Source organism: Eriocheir sinensis, chromosome 33 (genome assembly GCF_024679095.1).
Source record: "Eriocheir sinensis breed Jianghai 21 chromosome 33, ASM2467909v1, whole genome shotgun sequence".
Taxonomy (NCBI): Eukaryota; Metazoa; Arthropoda; class Malacostraca; order Decapoda; family Varunidae; genus Eriocheir; species Eriocheir sinensis.
The window spans coordinates 15,460,223-15,477,458 of NC_066541.1; the positions used below are offsets into that span (position 1 = coordinate 15,460,223).

Sequence of the window (17,236 nt, forward strand, 5' to 3'; positions counted from 1 at the left end):
AAAATACACGCAGGCAATTTAAGTTTTTATTTATAAAACTCTCAATTATTCTATACAAACTGACTAAAAATACCTTTGTACAGGCGACTCGCGGCGGCAGCACCGAGCCGCGGGGCCGGCGGCCGACGCGTCCAGCGTCGACTAAACCTGCAAAAATAGATGGTCTGGCGAAGCCTTGGTGCGCGTGATGCTCCCGGCCGCCGGCGTGCGGACAGTGTGTACAGAAATTTAAAGTTCATACAATAATAAATGTGCAGAAACGATTAAAAACAGCGATTTACATTCAAATACACAAACGCCGAAACAGCTTTGAGAGCGTGAGCGGCGGCGGGGCGGCAGCGGCAGCACCTGGCGGGGCGGGGCGTGGGTGGCGGCTCACCTGGGGCGGCGGGGCGGGGGACAAGCACGCGGGGCAGCTAATTAGTCATGGCGGCGGGGAGAGCCGGACCCCGGGGCACCGCGGTGGCGGGCGCGGGGTCGTGGTGTGCCCCCCAGACGCCATGAGACACTGACTAATCTCGTATCACAGATGAAGGTCTGAATATCAGATGATTAAAGTGAACGCGTGTGACGGCCGGCGCGGCGGGGCCTCGGGCAGGACGCTGGCAGGCTGGCCCACACCGGAGTGCGCGCCGGCGTGCTGGCACAGGGATCCGCGGTGAGCTAGGGAGTGCACGGCTGTAGGGGCATAAGGGCGGGGCGGGGCAGGGCGGGGCAGGAGTCGTTAAAGAAAGTAAGAGCAGGCGAGGGGTGCACGGCGTGGTGGGTGGCAGCGCCCCGCCACACACGCCGGGCATCCCGCCACCCGCTCTATTGTTTACGTCATCCTCTCTTGTTCTTATATGAGCAAAGTATGTTATTACTATAAGAAGCACCGACTTTCAGCTTCCCAAAGACAATTCGTCTCGTTCTTAAATGAGCAAAATACAAGTTATTACTATATGCAGCACCGGGTTTCGGCTTTACAAAGACATTTCGTTTTGTTTTTGTATATAAGCACCGACTTTCCGCTTTCCGAAGACAACTCGTCTCATGATTCACAACCCAGAGTCGCCTCTCACCTCTCCTCTCAGGCGACCACCGCCCGTGTGGTTCTGCCTCTCCAAAAAAACATTCTTTCCGTCTGTTAACAGGATCGTGAGGTTAGGCTTCACTGCACCTCCGCCTTGGACGTATGACAACGGCGATCCGCTTTTCGCCGTGGGTCACCCACCGGGCAGCCACAAGCACCAGGCTGTTGGGCACCGCGCCTCCCTCTCTCCCGCCCCGCCCTGGGTCATCCTCTTTCCTTCAACAAGGCGAAATGGTGAACACTGAGAGCACCTTATTATGAAATCGGTGACACATGAAACACAAAGAGGAGTCAGGCAAGTGTTCGGTGGCGCCGCTGGGTCATCGCCCCTCGCGGCGGCGGCGAGGGGCGGCGGCAGCGACTCGCACGAGGAAAGCAACACGAAGCACCATGACGCTGGAGTGGAACACTGACTATACTGCGCCCACTCCTCCTCAGAGCGGCCGGCATGACGCACGCAACTGAGGGCGTGAGGCAGGGACACATGGTTACAATGATGATGCCACTGTCATTTTTTTGTGATTTTTTTGAGACATAGAGAACAGTGGTGAGCCTCGGGAACGGCGGTGGGGCATGAACTGTTTATACACAGGTCGTGGTCGTGGTATGTACACTGGCTTGTTCTTTCTCTTTCTCTCTCACGCGCACCGAGACACAATGTTCTGCAGGAGACAATAAAGCTCTGAGCTGAAGACTTGTGCGGCGGCTGCCAGTCTGCTCCGCAGGGAAATCTTCTTGGGGCGTCACCGTCGGGACGAGCACAGGAACAGAAGGCCACTAAGTTGTCTGTGTGTTGCCGCAGCGACAACAAAAATCGTATTTCAAGCACTAAGCGCGGTGATGATGAGTCATGGACTAGCGTTCACTGTAATAAAATACATCTTATGTACAAGTCAGGGACACATCTCGGGGCAACAACAACTATTCACAACTCTGTCTGGGGCACGCTGCGTGGCCTACACTAGCGGCGAGGTCACGGACGCGTGGGAGTCCAAGTGGGCGTGGTGATTGTACTGTGGGCGGGGTTTGTGCTTCTTAGGGCAGGGTGGGCGGGGCGGGCGAGTGTGCAGAGTCTGGCTGCCAGCGTACGTGCTCTCGTCGGTGCTGCAGAAGGACCCACCGCGCCCCCACCTGCCCTCACCGGCTGCCCGTAGCGCGTCAGCCCAGTTGAGATCCTGGGCGTGAGATAGAGGGTGGTCAGCCGAGCAGCAGGACTCCCCTGAGGAGCAGCGAGACTCGTCCTCGGACTCGGCGTCGCCTAGGGTGGAGGACTGTGGCGAGGTGCGGCCGTTCAACAGCGGTTGTGAGTACCATTCCACATCGCTGGTCTCCTCGGGGATGTTGTTGCCCATCGGCCTGTCCTCAAGGCAGCGCTCGGCGCGGTAGCGTGGGTCCTCGCCCTCGGCGCCCCCGTGGCCACGCAAGTTCATCATCCGCACCTCGTAGTCCCCGATGCCCTGGCCGGCGAGTGGCGAGGGCGGGGCACGAAGGTTGGACCTGGGAGGCCGGGGGCCAAGGAGGGGGCTGCCATGAGACCTGTGAGACCCTCCAGAGGAGGATCCTCCGTAGGGCAGCTGCTGCAGCAGAAGCCTCGTTGATGGGGAGTGTCCACGACTTCCAGTGGAGGCGAGGGTGTTGTCGCTGGACTGCTCTCCACCCTGGATGGGTGGCGGGGGAGGTGGAGGGAACTGAAGCACCGGGCCAGTGAGGGAGCCTGCAAATGGGAGGGTTTATTAGTGGCTTACTGAACAGCCATGATAATTAATGAGACAATGAAGTGAGGGAGATGCACAACTATTAAGGGGCACATCCTCACCTTTCTCCGGCTGAGTGTTGAAGTTGTGCGAGCGTGTGCTGCCCTGGCCACCGCTGTGATCGCTGGACATAGTCTTGGCACAGGAGTCCTCGGAGGGTGGCTTGCCAGGCAGCGGGGACTGACCGGGACTCACAGGGATGTTGGGTGGCAGGCGAGTGCTTCCAGGGCCCCGGAAGATGTCACGGATGAGTGGCGTGGTGGCGTAAGGCTCGGGGGACATACACCTGAAGGCAAAGATGTTATTCCTTAGAAGTTAGCAAAGAGGAGGTGACGCAGATGGAAAACAAATGAGGTTACAAACACACTAATTACCGCCTTATGGTCAGCTTACCTTGGGTCGATGTGGGTGCCGAAGGACACTAGTCTAAGTCCATCTGGGTCCTCGTACACGTCCTCCGGCTGCCGCCCCTCATAGCCACTCTTGCTGGAAGCCGGGGCTGGCGGGCGGTGGTACAGCTGGGTGATGGGCACGCCGTGGCTGCCCACGTCTGTGTACATCGTGCCCGTCACACCCACGCCCACTCCACTCTCCCCCCAACAACCAGGGTACTCAGACCATGGCCCACTTGTCTCGCCTCCTGCAGGAAAGAAAAACATTGTCAGCCCGTATGGCATGGTATGGTGTGGCAGGAATGTTGTTAGCCTTTTTGTTAGCTGTTTTTAAGTGTTTATGTTTAAAGCACGAACTGTTATCTCACGTCAGGTCCAGTGTACCATTGCCTGCGTTCTCCAGTTGATCGAAGTGGTTGAGACAACACAACAGCCTTTACTTAAGTGAGGTGTATTATGTGTTGGCCGAGCGGAGCCATTAAGTTCACTTTGAGTTCACTTAATTTACTCTCTCTCTCTCTCTCTGGTTGATGACAGTTAAATTGTCTTTTTAGCTATATTAACAGTCTTACAAAATAGTTACAGGATTTTGTGGACGAGTCGTAAGTCGTACGCACACCCCGAGAAGTCCTCTGCTCTCGCCCGCCGCCCGCTAATATCAGCCTGCTTCTCCCGGCGCGGGCCGGGGCACCAGGCTTGCTGAATCAACACCGTTCCCACGGAAAGGAGCACCTCCTAAGCACAACGTAGCGTCTACGTGTAATGTCCTGGCGCCGCTGTGCCATGGCATTACAACATACATTCACACATTCACATGTACATTATAATATACACATTACAATGTCACGGGTATGAGGGGTAGTGTCAAGGACTCACCTTTACTGTAGTACTGCGTACACTTGGTGCTCTGGCGGCGCTGTAAATGCAGAAGACAGTGGCGGCGAGGCGGCAAGAGCACAGCGGCGGCCACGGAGATGCCAACGATGAGGTAAGTGTTGTTGTCGAAGGGTGAAGACTCCTTGATGTCCGGCGGATGGGAGGAGACAGTCCCCGGGGGCAGAGTGAGGTTGAGGGGTGGTGATGTTGGTCCGGTGCCGCGGGCAGTCACGCCACGCAGGGTCACTAGGTAGGTGGTGCCCGCTGCCAGGCCAGACACTAGTGTCCATGTGCCGTTCACCGTCGTGTTCACCAGTATTTGACTGTGGTTCTGAGAGTTGACAACCTGAAGGAGACAAGTGAGTTTATGTTACATTAGAGGGGGTGGGGTGGAAAAGGGTGCTCAATAGAGTCCAGACAACCTGCGGCTGCCAGGCTACGTGAAGCAGGGCACATGGATGAGTGTCACTCACCTGCAGGTTGTAGCCGGTGATGCGGCCATTGGAGGAGTGTGAGGGGATGGGGTCCCATGTGATGCGGACGGTGGAGGCGTTGATGTACGAATAGTGGAGGCCATGGGGAGGCACTGCCGGGGCTGCCTCCAGGGTGGTGTCTCGGACAGCAGCGGTGGGTTGACCCTCCACTGTGCGGTAGAAGGGCACCACAAACAGTTCATACCAGGTTGCGGGGCGCAGGTTTCCCACCACATGTGAGGTGGGTGGTGGCCCGTCGCCGTGCAGGGGGACTGTCTCCACGCTCAAACCACCTGCAGGGCCGTGCTGTGTCTCTAGCGGCCGGTACCGCACATACACGCCCTCCAGGAGGTCTGCATCTACCAGGAGTTGCCACGTGAGTCTGAGAGAGGCTGCAGAGGCTGGCTCGACGCTGACCAGGCGAACGACGGGCTGAGACAGGCGTGCCCGGATGTCGTGCAGGGGTGGTGCCCCACCCGCTCCCTGGGCTAGTGTCTGGACTGTGTGTGTGACAGGCGAGGGACGCGACACGCCATGAGAATTTCTTGCACGGACTACAAATATGTAGCGAGTTTCTGGTCGCAGGTCTGTGACAGTGAGGGAGACTGGCGTGGGCGTGTGGCTGGTAGTGGCGGTCTGCTGGGTGGAAGCGATGGTCCAGGCACCGCGAATATCTGGGCTCCACATCTGGACGGTATAACCCAAGAGGGACGACAGCCCTGGACGCCCCCGCCGCCACCCAAGTGACACAGCTGTCGTGTTGACACCCAGCACTGTTACCTGTCCGGGGGCCTCTGGCAGAGTGCCCTCATCTGGAATCTTGAAGAAAGCCACGTTGGGGTTGGTGGGCTTGGCAACGACCAGCGAGGCCGTCCATGTGGTCTCACCTGCCTCGGACTTGGCCAGGCAGGTGTACACGTCCGTGTCTGACATCTTGAGGTCTGCAGGAGGAAGAAGTCATTAGTGTCGCCCATGCCCACTTTGAGGCACTGCACCTCTGCTCCTACCACCAGCTGTATTGACAAAATATCACTTTCACAATATTTTCATGACATCTGCTTGTCACAAAGCATACGATAAATTGATCCAGACCCAGAAAGGAGGAAACAAATGATTCCGGCATTGGGGATGGAACCCACGACCGCCATGACCGGAAGCCACTCCTCTATCCAAGTGGTCACAGTGATATCCTACTTACGACTGCATCAGGCGGGTCACTCCACAACATAATACTCACTCTCGATCCTGAGGGTGCCCAGCGGCGTGATGGTTGTACGCTCGTCGGGCTGGATGTGCTTCCCAGCTCGCTCCCACACCACGGTGGGCTCCGGTGTGCCCCGCGCCTCGCATGGCATCTCGCCCTCTGTGGCCACCGGGAGCGTCTGGTTGGAGGCGCCGAGAGCAATGATGGGCGGCGGCAGGTCAGACAGGTCCTGCACCTCCAGGTGAGCGCGGACCAGCGCTGAGCCCGCCACGCCCACGGCCGAGCACACGTAGTAGCCTTGGTCATCCCGCTTCACCCCGCGGATGGTCAGCGTGTTGTTGGCGTCCACGGACCAGCGGCCGCCGCCCCATGTCTGCCCGGAGCCCACAACGTTGCCGGAGCCCTCATGCGTCCAGTAGGTGGTGGGCGGCGGCGACCCTGACGTGACGCACTCAAAGGACGCCGTTCCGTTGATGCCGACCCGCGCGTCCCGCGGCATGACGGTGATAAAGGGACGGGCTGCGGGGACGCCTCCGTTAGGGGACACACACACACACACACACACACACACACACAAACAAATAAACACACGCACACACTCCCTACGTATGATAATATTCGTCATTGTTTACGTAAACAAAACTCGCCTGAATAATGCATTTTTCATATATGTAGCTCATCAGTTTCCTCACAAACAGTAAAAAAATTAAGCCAGCAACATAACAGCAAATACAGAAAATTTCTTACACACACACACACACACACACACACTCACAGTGCACGTTAAGGGTGATGTTGGCGGCCACGGAGCCCACTGGGTTCTCGGCCTGGCAGGAGTACACGCCCTGGTCCTCGGGGGCGACGTGATGGATCCTCAGCACCTGACTGCTCTCCTCCAGCGCCATCCTTCCCAGCGGCAGGTCCCCGGGGGGATCCACGCGTCGCCAGAACACCTCGGGGGGCGGATCTCCCCCGACACGACACACCAGCTCCACCGTGGCCCCGGCGGCGCCCGTTACCGTGCCGGAGGAAGACACCAGGTGGGGGGACACTGCGGGGAGTGACTCGTTAGCTGGTAGTAGTAGTAGTAGTAGTAGTAGTAGTAGTGGTGGTGGTAGTAATAGTAGTAGTAGGGTGTGTATATGCGGTATGTGTGTGCTGCTTAGGCGACCGTGAAGGGTGTGGTGCGGGGACTTACCCAGGACGGTGAGGGTCGCGGGCGCCGACTCCCTCTGGCCAAAGACGTTCCTGGCGCGGCAGACGTACTCGCCGGAGTCCGACACGCGCACCCCGCTGATCACCAGACTGCCGCCGTCCACCACGCGGTACCTGCAGCGCCACGGCCCATTAGTACCAGGTGGAGGAAGGCGAGGGGACGACAGACAAGCACAACGTGGCAAGACGAGACAGACAAACACACGCAACAACAAGAAGCCGCAAGAAGAGAAACATACATAAACAACGAAACACAAAGACATGCAGGACACAGACATGTCCCCTATGACACACACACACACACACACACACACACACAGGAGCCAGCACGCCCTCACGCCCTCCCCCAAACGCCAGTATCGTGACCTCTACATTAGGGCTCCATCGTGAGGCGGCGGGGGCGTGTAGGACAAGGCCCCCCACCGCTACATTAACATACCTTGATGACCCCCGCCAAGGCCGCCCCACAAGGACAGGGCCAGTAGGACTCCCACTCTGACCCTCACCCTCCGTGCCTCCCACCCACGCAAACACACATACACACGTACACTCCCTAAGGCGGTGGAGGGAGTAAGAAACCACTTCCTTCACCTCCACATTCCTAATACATATGATGGAGAGCTTGGATGGAGTGTGGAGTAAGGTATCTTGCAGCAAACTAATTTCCGAGATGGTGAGGAATGAATTGGACTACAAGAGATTGAGATGATGGCTAACAAGCTTGCTCTTTGGGTACTGAAAGGCTGAGGTCAAGAAAAGGGTAGGGAAAGGGGTGAAGCAATCTAGAGAAACATCACTAACAAACCTATTTTTTGGGTAGGACAAGGTTGAGGTAAAGGGACAGGTGGTGCGGAGAGAAAAATCAAACCAGGGTAACAAATCCCCCATAAAACATCTACGTCTGAGGTAATGAAGAGAGGGATTGAAGTACAGGAGGGTGAGATGATGACTAACTAACCTTGTCTTTGTGCGCTGAAAGGATGAAGGAAAAGGTGACAGTCTTAAGTAATATATCTCCCATAACACATCTACTTCTGAGGTAATGAAGAGAGGGATTGAAGTACAGGAGGGTGAGATGATGACTAACTAACCTTCTCTTTGTGTGCTGAAAGGACGAAGGAAAAGGTGTGACAATCTTAAGTAATATATCTCCCATAACACATCTACTTCTGAGGTAATGAAGAGAGGAAGTGAAGTACAGGAGGGTGAGATGATGACTAACTAACCTTCTCTTTGTGTGCTGAAAGGATGAAGGAAAAGGTGTGACAATCTTAAGTAAAATATCTCCCACAAAACACATCTACTTCTGAGGTAATGAAGAGAGGAAGTGAAGTACAGGAGGGTGAGATGATGACTAACTAACCTTCTCTTTGTGTGCTGAAAGGATGAAGGAAAAGGTGTGACAATCTTAAGTAAAATATCTCCCAAAACACATCTACTTCTGAGGTAATGAAGAGAGGAAGTGAAGTACAGGAGGGTGAGATGATGACTAACTAACCTTCTCTTTGTGTGCTGAAAGGATGAATGAAAAGGTGTGACAATCTTAAGTAATATATCTCCTATAAGACATCTACTTCTGAGGCAATGAATAGATGAAGTACAGGAGGGTGAGAGGCCTTCCAACACACCTACTCAGGGCAAAGGTCGCGGCACAGCTACGGTGAATAGGCGAATCAATCAAGCGTCGACAGGTGTGTGGGGGCGTGGCTTACCTGTGCTGTGTGGCGGGGTCGAGGGGCACGCCATCCTTCTCCCAAGACACAACAGGCTCCGGGTTCCCCCTCGGAGGCTGACACTCGAGCAAGGCTGTCTCTCCCTCGGCCACGCGCGTCGCCTGCGGCTGCACCCTGAAGTCATCCCGCAGAACTGAAAGAGACGACGCTTGGTTGGGACACACAGGAAGAGAGGCAGAAAAAATGAAGGTGAAGAAAGGGAGAGAGAGAAGAAAAAGATATTGTAGAGAACACAAGGTTGGATATGAGGAGAGGAAAAGCATAAAGAAAAGGCAGAAAGAAAATAAAAGAAGCTGAGGAGGACACAAGGTTGGGACAAATAAGGAAAGGATGAAATCAAGAAAAGACAGGGAGAATAATAATGAACGTAGTGGAGACAACTTTGAACAAATAAGACAAGAGGAAGGAATAAAGAAAGGAGAGGAAGAAAATAAAACTGTAGGAGACACAAGGTTGGGACACATAAGAGAGGATGAAATAAAGAAAGGAAAAAAAGAACAAAAAAAAATGTCCTGCTGGGGGAGATGAGACTAGACAAGTAAGAAAAAAAGGAAAATAAAAAAAGGAAAACAACAGAACGAAAGAAAGACAGTAGGATACACATGGTTAAAGGACAGCTAGAGACAAAACTTCATTATTACGCTTAAAAAAAGGGCAGAAAATAAAAAGTAAAAGGAGTGATAAGGACGCAAGGACTCAGCTTGTTTAGGAAATATACAAAAAAGAGAGAAAGAAACACAGAAAGAAACGGCAGGAGGCACAAGGCTCTAAAAGGAAGACTAGAAACAGCTTGATCAGTGCACTTAAAAGAAAGAAAATACAAGAGAACGGAGGAACAAACAAACACACAACGATAGCTATTGACACTGGATGTTAGAAGGACAGGTGGAGAGAGACAACTTCATTAAGTGACTCGGAAAAAAAAAAAAAAAAAAAAAAAAAAAAAAAAAGGTGAGACAACGACGCAAAGACAACTGTTAAGACGCCGGTTGTTGAGGACAGTAAAAAAAAAAAAAAAAAAAAAAAAAAAAAATAGCGAGAGATAAAACCAAACAGGATCCCTTAAAGTACAGGTTTGGGTGTTGAAGAATATATATAATTTTGGTTATCTATTCTTCCTCCTTTCTTATTTGCATTCATTTACGTACTTTTATAATTTACATTCCTCTCTCTCTCTCTCTCTCTGCCTGTCTCTTCTTGTGTATATATTTTTGTCGTTGGTGTTGTTTTTTTATCTTCCGAATCTCGCTCCCCTCTTCTTGCCTCTTTTCTGCAATCCTCCTCAATCTCTTTACTTCTAATTTTCTCCTCCTCCTCCTCCTCCTCCTCCTCCTCCTCCTCCTCCTTCTCTTCCTTCGTCTGCTTGTCCTTCAAATCTCTCTTCTTGTCCCTTCTCCTCCTCCTCCTCCTCTACCTTCCACCTCCATCTTTCTTCTCCTAATCCTCGTCCTCGTCCTCCTCCTCCTCCTCTACTTCTAATCTTCCCTCTTCTTTTCTTTCGTCTGCTTGCTCTTCAAATCTCTCTTCTTACAACCCCTTCTCCTCTTTAGCCATCCCCCCATCTTTCTTCTCCTAATCTACCTCCTTCTCCTCTCCTTCTCCTCCTCCTTCGTCTTCTCCTCCTCCCACACCCTAAGAAAGAGAGAGGGAGAGCCGAGGAGACAAACACATTCTCAGTCCTCCCTAACTCACGCTGGACACCGAGCTTATGTCATCCCCAAAGACCTCTTCTTCTAAAGGACGATTATTATTCCGATTTCCAGGCGCGGTTTGGAGGTGTTGGCGATAAAGCTCGTGGGCGGGGAGGGGCGACGCCTTACCGAGAGGGTCCCATGTCATCTAAACCGCCCAAGTCCCGCCCAAATCCACCACGACAGACCCGCCCAAGCCCGCAACGAGGCCTGATCTAAACATGGCTTCGAGAAATTCCCATCTTCCTTCATACCCTTCGATACCATTCCCTTAGTATCCTCCCCTTGCATCCCTCCCTCCCTCCCTCCCTTCCTGAGCAAATCTATCCCTTCCCTCCTCCTCTCCAATCTCGTCTTCCTCGACCCTCCCAATACGATGGAGGAAGGAAGGGGAGTCTATAAACTTGGCGAAAGTGGGTTATGATATATATTGGCGTGGATTATGAAGATGATAACATGAGTAGTAGTAGGAGTAGTAGTATGAGGAGGAGTGAGCGTAAGAAAAAGCGTAAATGAAAACGGAGGACCCAGCTTCGCGTTCACAGGAGGAAGGTGTCAGGAGGTACGAGCAAAAACATAATAAAGGAGAGGAGGAAGAGAGAGGAGAGAGGAGGAAGGGAGTGGCGGGCAAGGGCGGGGGGGAGGGTCGGGAGAGCTCTGACCACCACCTTGGCTAAGAGAGTTGTTGAGCCGTGTGGCGTCTCATATAATTAAGGAGAGCAATTATCAGAGGTTATTAACTATACTCAAGTACCGCACTAAGCTACAAATTACGTGTTTCGCTACGCCATTGCCGGCCATTTCGCATTACCCATCTGCACTTATATAAATTTGATACCAGATACGCTGCAAGACGCGGTAATGGGCGGGGGCTGTTGGTCGAGCTCCTGGGGCCGGGAAATGTTGATATATACGAGGGAGAAAGAGTAGAGAAAGGAAACAGGTGAGCGTAAGACTGTAAATAAGAGAGACACCATGATAACCATTTCTTGAGATCATGGTACCTGGAAATGTTGCTATATACGAGGTGGAAAGAGAAGAAGAAAATGGAAGAACGATAGACTGTGGCGAGGAGAAAAAAGGCTAAGAAAGAGTAGAGAAAGGAAACAGATGAGGGGAAGATTGTAAAGAAGAAGAAAGCTCCCATGATAACTGTTTCTTGAGATCATGATACCTGGAAATGTTGCTATATACGAGGTGGAAAGAGAAGAAGAAAATGGAAGAACGATAGACCGTAGCGAGGAGAAAAATAGCTAAGATGATGACTTTCTTGAGGTTATGGTGCTTGAAAACGGTTATATATTAAGTGGAAATAGTACAAAGAAGATATGTGAAGAACTAAAGAGAGATGACAGACGAGAAGATTGAAACGACGAGAAAAACAGCTTCAATGATAACGATTTCTTGAGGTGATGGCGCTTGAAAACGACGATATATGAAGCGTGACTAAACAGCGATGAGCGAAAGATTGTAGCAAAGAAAAAAAGGAACTACAATGATATATATTCCTTGAACGATGAAATACGAAGTAGATTAAGACGTATAGGAAACAAAGAGAAAAAAAAAGTTAAAAGAAATAGAAATAAAAGAAAAAGAAAAAAAAGGAACTACAATGATTAATATTCCTTGAACGATGAAATACGAAGTAGATTAAGACGTATAGGAAACAAAGAGGAAATAAAAAAAATGCTTAAAGAAAAAAAAAAAAAAAGAACGGAGAAAAACCGAAGTACTCAACATCAGATGAACGAAAAATTGACAATGAAGGAAATAAATAGCAACAAAACACAAAGGAAAAAAAAAATAGACGAACAAAATGATAATAGAGATACGAACGAAAATTGCATCAACGCGAAAATAACTCCTACAAAGAGATCAACCAAGCGATATTACAGAAACACGACAATTGGCTAAAACATTCCTAAAGCAACTGAACGAGGAACGACAGGTAGGGGAAGGGGGGTGACGACATGAACGACAGGGTGGGTGGGGGATGGGGAGAGGGACGACATGAACGACAGGGTGGGGGAGGAGGAGGGGGAGAGACGACTTGAACGACAGGGTGGGAGGGGGAGGGACGATATGAGCTACAGGGTGGGAGAGGGAGGAGGAGGGACGACTCGAACACCCTCACCTCGACGACTCTGAGTGCGAATCGTCCCTTAATACTACACGGCTGAAGACACTTGACCCTCGCCCTATTAGCGTGTCATTAGTGCCTCGTCTTGCCTAAGTAGAACATTACGCAGGACCAAGCTTCATATCGCCGCGCTAATGCTGCTCCTCCTTTCCCTCTCTCTCAGTTCTCTCTCCATTAAACTACTCACTCGATGAAATTATTTTCTTGAAGAAAAATACTGAACATCCTCATTCTTTTCTGCCTAGCTTTTCTCTCTCTCTCTCTCTCTCTCTCTCTCTCTCTCTCTCTCTCTCTCTCTCTCTCTCTCTCTCTCTCTCTCTCTCTCTCTCTCTCTCTCTCTCTCTCTCTCTCTCTCTCTCTCCATAAAGTGTAAAGCGATAGACGAAATAAGATAATAATTGAAATCTATCCAACGTTAATTTTTCGTCCTCGACTCATATGGGTTTTTTTTCTACGTCTTGTATACTTGGAGGGAAATACATAACATCTTACTTTTTTCCTCGCTTCTCTATAGATTAAATGCGATATAGGAAGCACTTAATGATGATCAAAATTAGATATACCAAACGCAAAATCTTCGTCCCCGCTTCGTTCTACGTTTTAAGTACTTTCAAGAAAAATAAGGGACATTCTAATCCTTTTCTCTCTCACTTCTCTCTCGATTGAATGTAAAAACGATAGACAAATTAAGATACATACTAAATAAGTTATATCAAATGTTAATCCTTCGTCTTCGCTTATAACAAATTCTTTTTACGTTACCAGAAGAAAACTACAGAAATTTCTAATAAGTTTTTACCTCCGTTCTCTCTCGATGAAATGCAAGATGATATATAACACTTAATGGTCGCCTAAATAAGATACATCAAACGTAAATCCTTCTTCGCCTTCGCTTCTTTCTACATATCCGAGGAAAAAACACACAATATTCTAATACTTCTCTCCCTCACTTCTCTGCCAATTAAATAGAAAACGATATTCAAAGCACTTTACGGTAGACTTAATAAGATCTATCGAACGTAAATTCATCGTCTTCCCTTTATAACACTTTCTTTCTACGCCTTGTTTACTTGAAGGAAAATACATATTCCAATACTTTTTTTCCGTGATTTCTCTCCTTATTAGGTCAGAGGCGATAGACAAAGCATTTCAGGGCTGTCAAAAAGTTATATTAAACGCAAATTCTTCCTACTTACTTCAGAACACTTTTTTTCTTCACGTCCGAACAGAAATATCCAATCTCTTTCTCCGTGACATCTCTCTCGATTAAGTCAAAAGCGATGGACAAAGCACTTCAAGATTGTCAAAAAGTTATATTAAACGCAAATCCTTCTTACTCGCTTCAGAACACTTTTTTTCACGTCGGAACAGAACAGTCGAATCTAATCCTTTTTCCTTTCTCCGTGACATCTCTCTCGATTAAGTCAAAAGCAATGGACAAAGCACTTCAAGATTGTCAAAAAGCTATATTAAACGCAAAATCCTTCCTCTTCGTTTCATAACACATTTTTTTTTCACGTCGGAACAGAACAATCGAATCTAATCCTTTTGTCATTCTCCGTGACATCTCTCCCGATTAAGTCAAAAGCAATGTATAAAGTACTTCAATGTTGTCAAAAAGCAATATCAATTTTAAACGCAAATCGCTTCAGAACATTTTTTTTTCACGTCGGAACATAAATATCTAATCTCTTTCTCCGTGACCTCTCTCTCGATTAATAGCGCAGCGCAATACACGGCACTCCACCTTCGCTCTATATCACCGTTTCTCCGTACGTCCAATATCCCGGAGAACGAGACGGAAATAGACGAAAGTTCACCTCTCCATAGTTAACACGGAACGAAACTCCATTCCTTCTAACGTAAATGCAAAACGTTCTAGTGTTATTCTCGCTCTCTCGATTAAACGCAAAACAATCATCTTCTCTTCCTTCAGTGCAATTGCGAAAGGTTTTAATGCTTCTCGCTTTCACAAGATTAAACGTGAAATGACGCTCCTTTAAACTTCTCTGTTATAAATGAAAAAACGTTCTGGTGTCATTCTCTCTCTCGATTAAACGCAAAACAATCATCTTCTCTTCCTTCAGTGCAGTTGGGAAAGGTTTTAATGCTTCTCGCTTTCACAAGATTAAATGTGAAATGACGCTCCTTTGGATTTCTCTATTATAAATGCGAAACGTTTTAGTGTTATTCTCTCTCTCGATTAAACGCAAAACAATCATCTTCTCTTCCTTCAGTGCAATCGCGAAAGGTTTTAATGTTTCTCGCTCTCTCAAGATTAAACGTGAAATGACGCTCCTTCGGCTTTCTCTATTATAAATGCAAAACGTTCTGATATTTATCTTCATTAAACGCAAAACAACGATCTTCTGTTTCCTCTAAAGTAATTGCGAGAGGTTCTAATGTTTCGCTCTCTCAAGATTAACTGTAAAATGACACTCTTTAAAATTTCTCTATTATAAATGCATAAAAACCAGATGCAAAACGTTCCAATATTCCAACAGCTAAACAGTCATTATCTTCCCTTAGCGGAATTGCAAAGCGTTAAAATGCTTCGCTCTCTCTCAAGATTTACCGTGAAATAACCACTCATTTTCTATAACATAAATGCTTATACGAAAACACATGCAAAACAGTCTCATATTTCTCTTTATTAAACGCCAAACAGTGATCTCATTCCTCTTCCTTCAGTGTAATTGCAAAACGTTCCAATGCTTCGCTCTCTCAAGATTAGACGTGACATGACACTTCCTTAAATTTCTCTAATATAAATGCATAATGAACAAAAATGAAACCCACTCTTATGTTTCTCTCTCGACCAAACGCCAAACAGTCATCACCTTACTTAAGTGCAATTGCGAGACGTTTCAATGCTGCGCTCTCATAAGATTAGACGTGACATGACACTCCTTTAAATTTCTCTAATATAAATGCACAATGAACACAGATGCAACACACTCTTTATGTTTCTCTCTCGACCAAACGCCAAACAGTCATCACCTTACTTCAGTGCAATTGCGAAACGTCCTAATGCATCGCTCTCTCTCAAGATTAAACGTGAAATGATGCTCTCGGTTTAATTTGAAATGTCGGACGCTTCCTCACCTGCTCCCTGGACGGCGAGACGCGCCCCCCAGCGCTCGCCAGGTAAGGCAGACGAGGGCGAGGCGGGGAGGCAGGTAGGTATGTTCCGGGCATACGCCATTACCGCTGCGAAGCTTAATTACAACCTGTATATAATGCCGTGGACGCAATCTTGGCTTACCTGGACTCACCTGTAATCAAGGAGAACGCTACGGATCTGGTGTGCCTTTGTCTGTGTCTGTCTGTCTATCGCTCTCTCAATCCACCTGGTTCACTAAGTCACCCCGATCGCTCCCTACCCCTCCCATCAGTGCCTTCAATGTCCCTTCGATGTGTTTGGCCCTTCAGAGGTTCTTCTAAGTATAGTTAAATTTCATTCGTGTCTCTGTCTCCGTCTCAATCTCTTTCTCTTTCTCCCTCATACACACACACACACACACACACACACACACACACACACACACACACACACACACAACCAAACAGCCTCTCGTGAAAAAGAACAGATTGGATTCTTCTGTTTACCTTCAACTTTTGCAAGCACTCTTCTGCCCAGTCTCTCTCTCTCTCTCTCTCTCTCTCTCTCTCTCTCTCTCTCTCTCTCTCTCTCTCTCGTCGTATCTTCCCGCAGGAGGCCCCGCCGTCACCGCCTGCCAGGGGAAACTCGCAAAATCGGAGCCACAAGTATCAGGAAACTTTATCGTCCTCGCAACACCACTGAAGAGATACTGGAGGAGGAGGAGGAGGAGGAGGAGGCTCAACTTCCTGAGGGTGAGGAGGGAAATATCGATCGGAGGGAAAGAGGGAGGTAAGGAGGTAGTGAGAGTGGGAGAGAGGGGAGAGAGAAAGGGAAATAGGGTAAGAGGGGAGAAGTTAGCGGAGGTAAGGTGTGTGTGTGTGTGTGTGTGTGTGTGTGTGTGAGAGAGAGAGAGAGAGAGAGAGAGAGAGAGAGAGAGAGAGAGAGAGAGAGAGAGAGAGAGAGAGAGAGAGAGAGAGAGAGAGAGAGAGAGAGATAGAGAGAGAGAGAGAGGGTTAATGGAAAGATAAAATTGAATGAAAGGAAAAGTGAACGGACAGGAGTGGAAGGAAAGAGGAGGAGGAAGAGGAGGAGGAGGAGGAGGAGGAGGAGGAGGAGGAGGAGGAGGAGGAGGAGGAGGAGGGGGAGGAGAAGATAAAGAAGAAGAGGAGAGAGATGTAGCAAACAGCCTCTTCCAACGATGCTCTTTGTAAACAGAGGAGAGAGGTGTTTCCCGCTTCTCCTCTTCCTCTTCCTCTTCCTCCTCCTCCTCTTCTTCAGCCTGTTGTAGTTAAGTGTTTAATATTTATGTTGCAAGGAGGAGGAAAGGGACGAAGAAGAGAGAGAGAGAGAGAAAAGAGAGAGGAAAACAGGCCTTCCCTTTCCCGCACTTTTCCTCTTTCCTCCCTAACTCACTCGGTATCTTCTTTCCTTCCCCTCCACTCAAAACGGGGAGGAAGAGGAGGAGGAGGAGGAGGAGGAAAAAGGGAGAGGTGTAGAGTCTTTATCACGGTTGTCATGTCCATCATCTTCCCTCTCCCTCCTTCTCTCCCTCTCTCCCTCCCTTTTCTCCCTCTCTTCCTCCC

The 17,236-nt window shown here is 49.4% G+C and overlaps 1 protein-coding gene across 1 annotated transcript in view; it reads right to left on the minus strand.

Moving 5' to 3' along the window:
• Positions 1–13: 13 nt before the first annotated feature.
• Positions 14–17,236, minus strand: part of LOC127006847 (protein sax-3-like) — a 65,603-nt gene continuing 48,380 nt past the window's right edge. Inside the window, exons 4-12 of the mRNA XM_050877202.1 lie at positions 8,699–8,852; positions 6,970–7,100; positions 6,547–6,822; positions 5,805–6,290; positions 4,568–5,508; positions 4,095–4,440; positions 3,220–3,466; positions 2,889–3,112; positions 14–2,786 (exon numbers count right to left, since the gene is read on the minus strand). Coding sequence (XP_050733159.1) covers positions 2,029–2,786; positions 2,889–3,112; positions 3,220–3,466; positions 4,095–4,440; positions 4,568–5,508; positions 5,805–6,290; positions 6,547–6,822; positions 6,970–7,100; positions 8,699–8,852 — 3,563 coding nt within the window. The 3' untranslated portion in view covers positions 14–2,028. The remainder of the gene's footprint in view (positions 2,787–2,888; positions 3,113–3,219; positions 3,467–4,094; positions 4,441–4,567; positions 5,509–5,804; positions 6,291–6,546; positions 6,823–6,969; positions 7,101–8,698; positions 8,853–17,236) is intronic.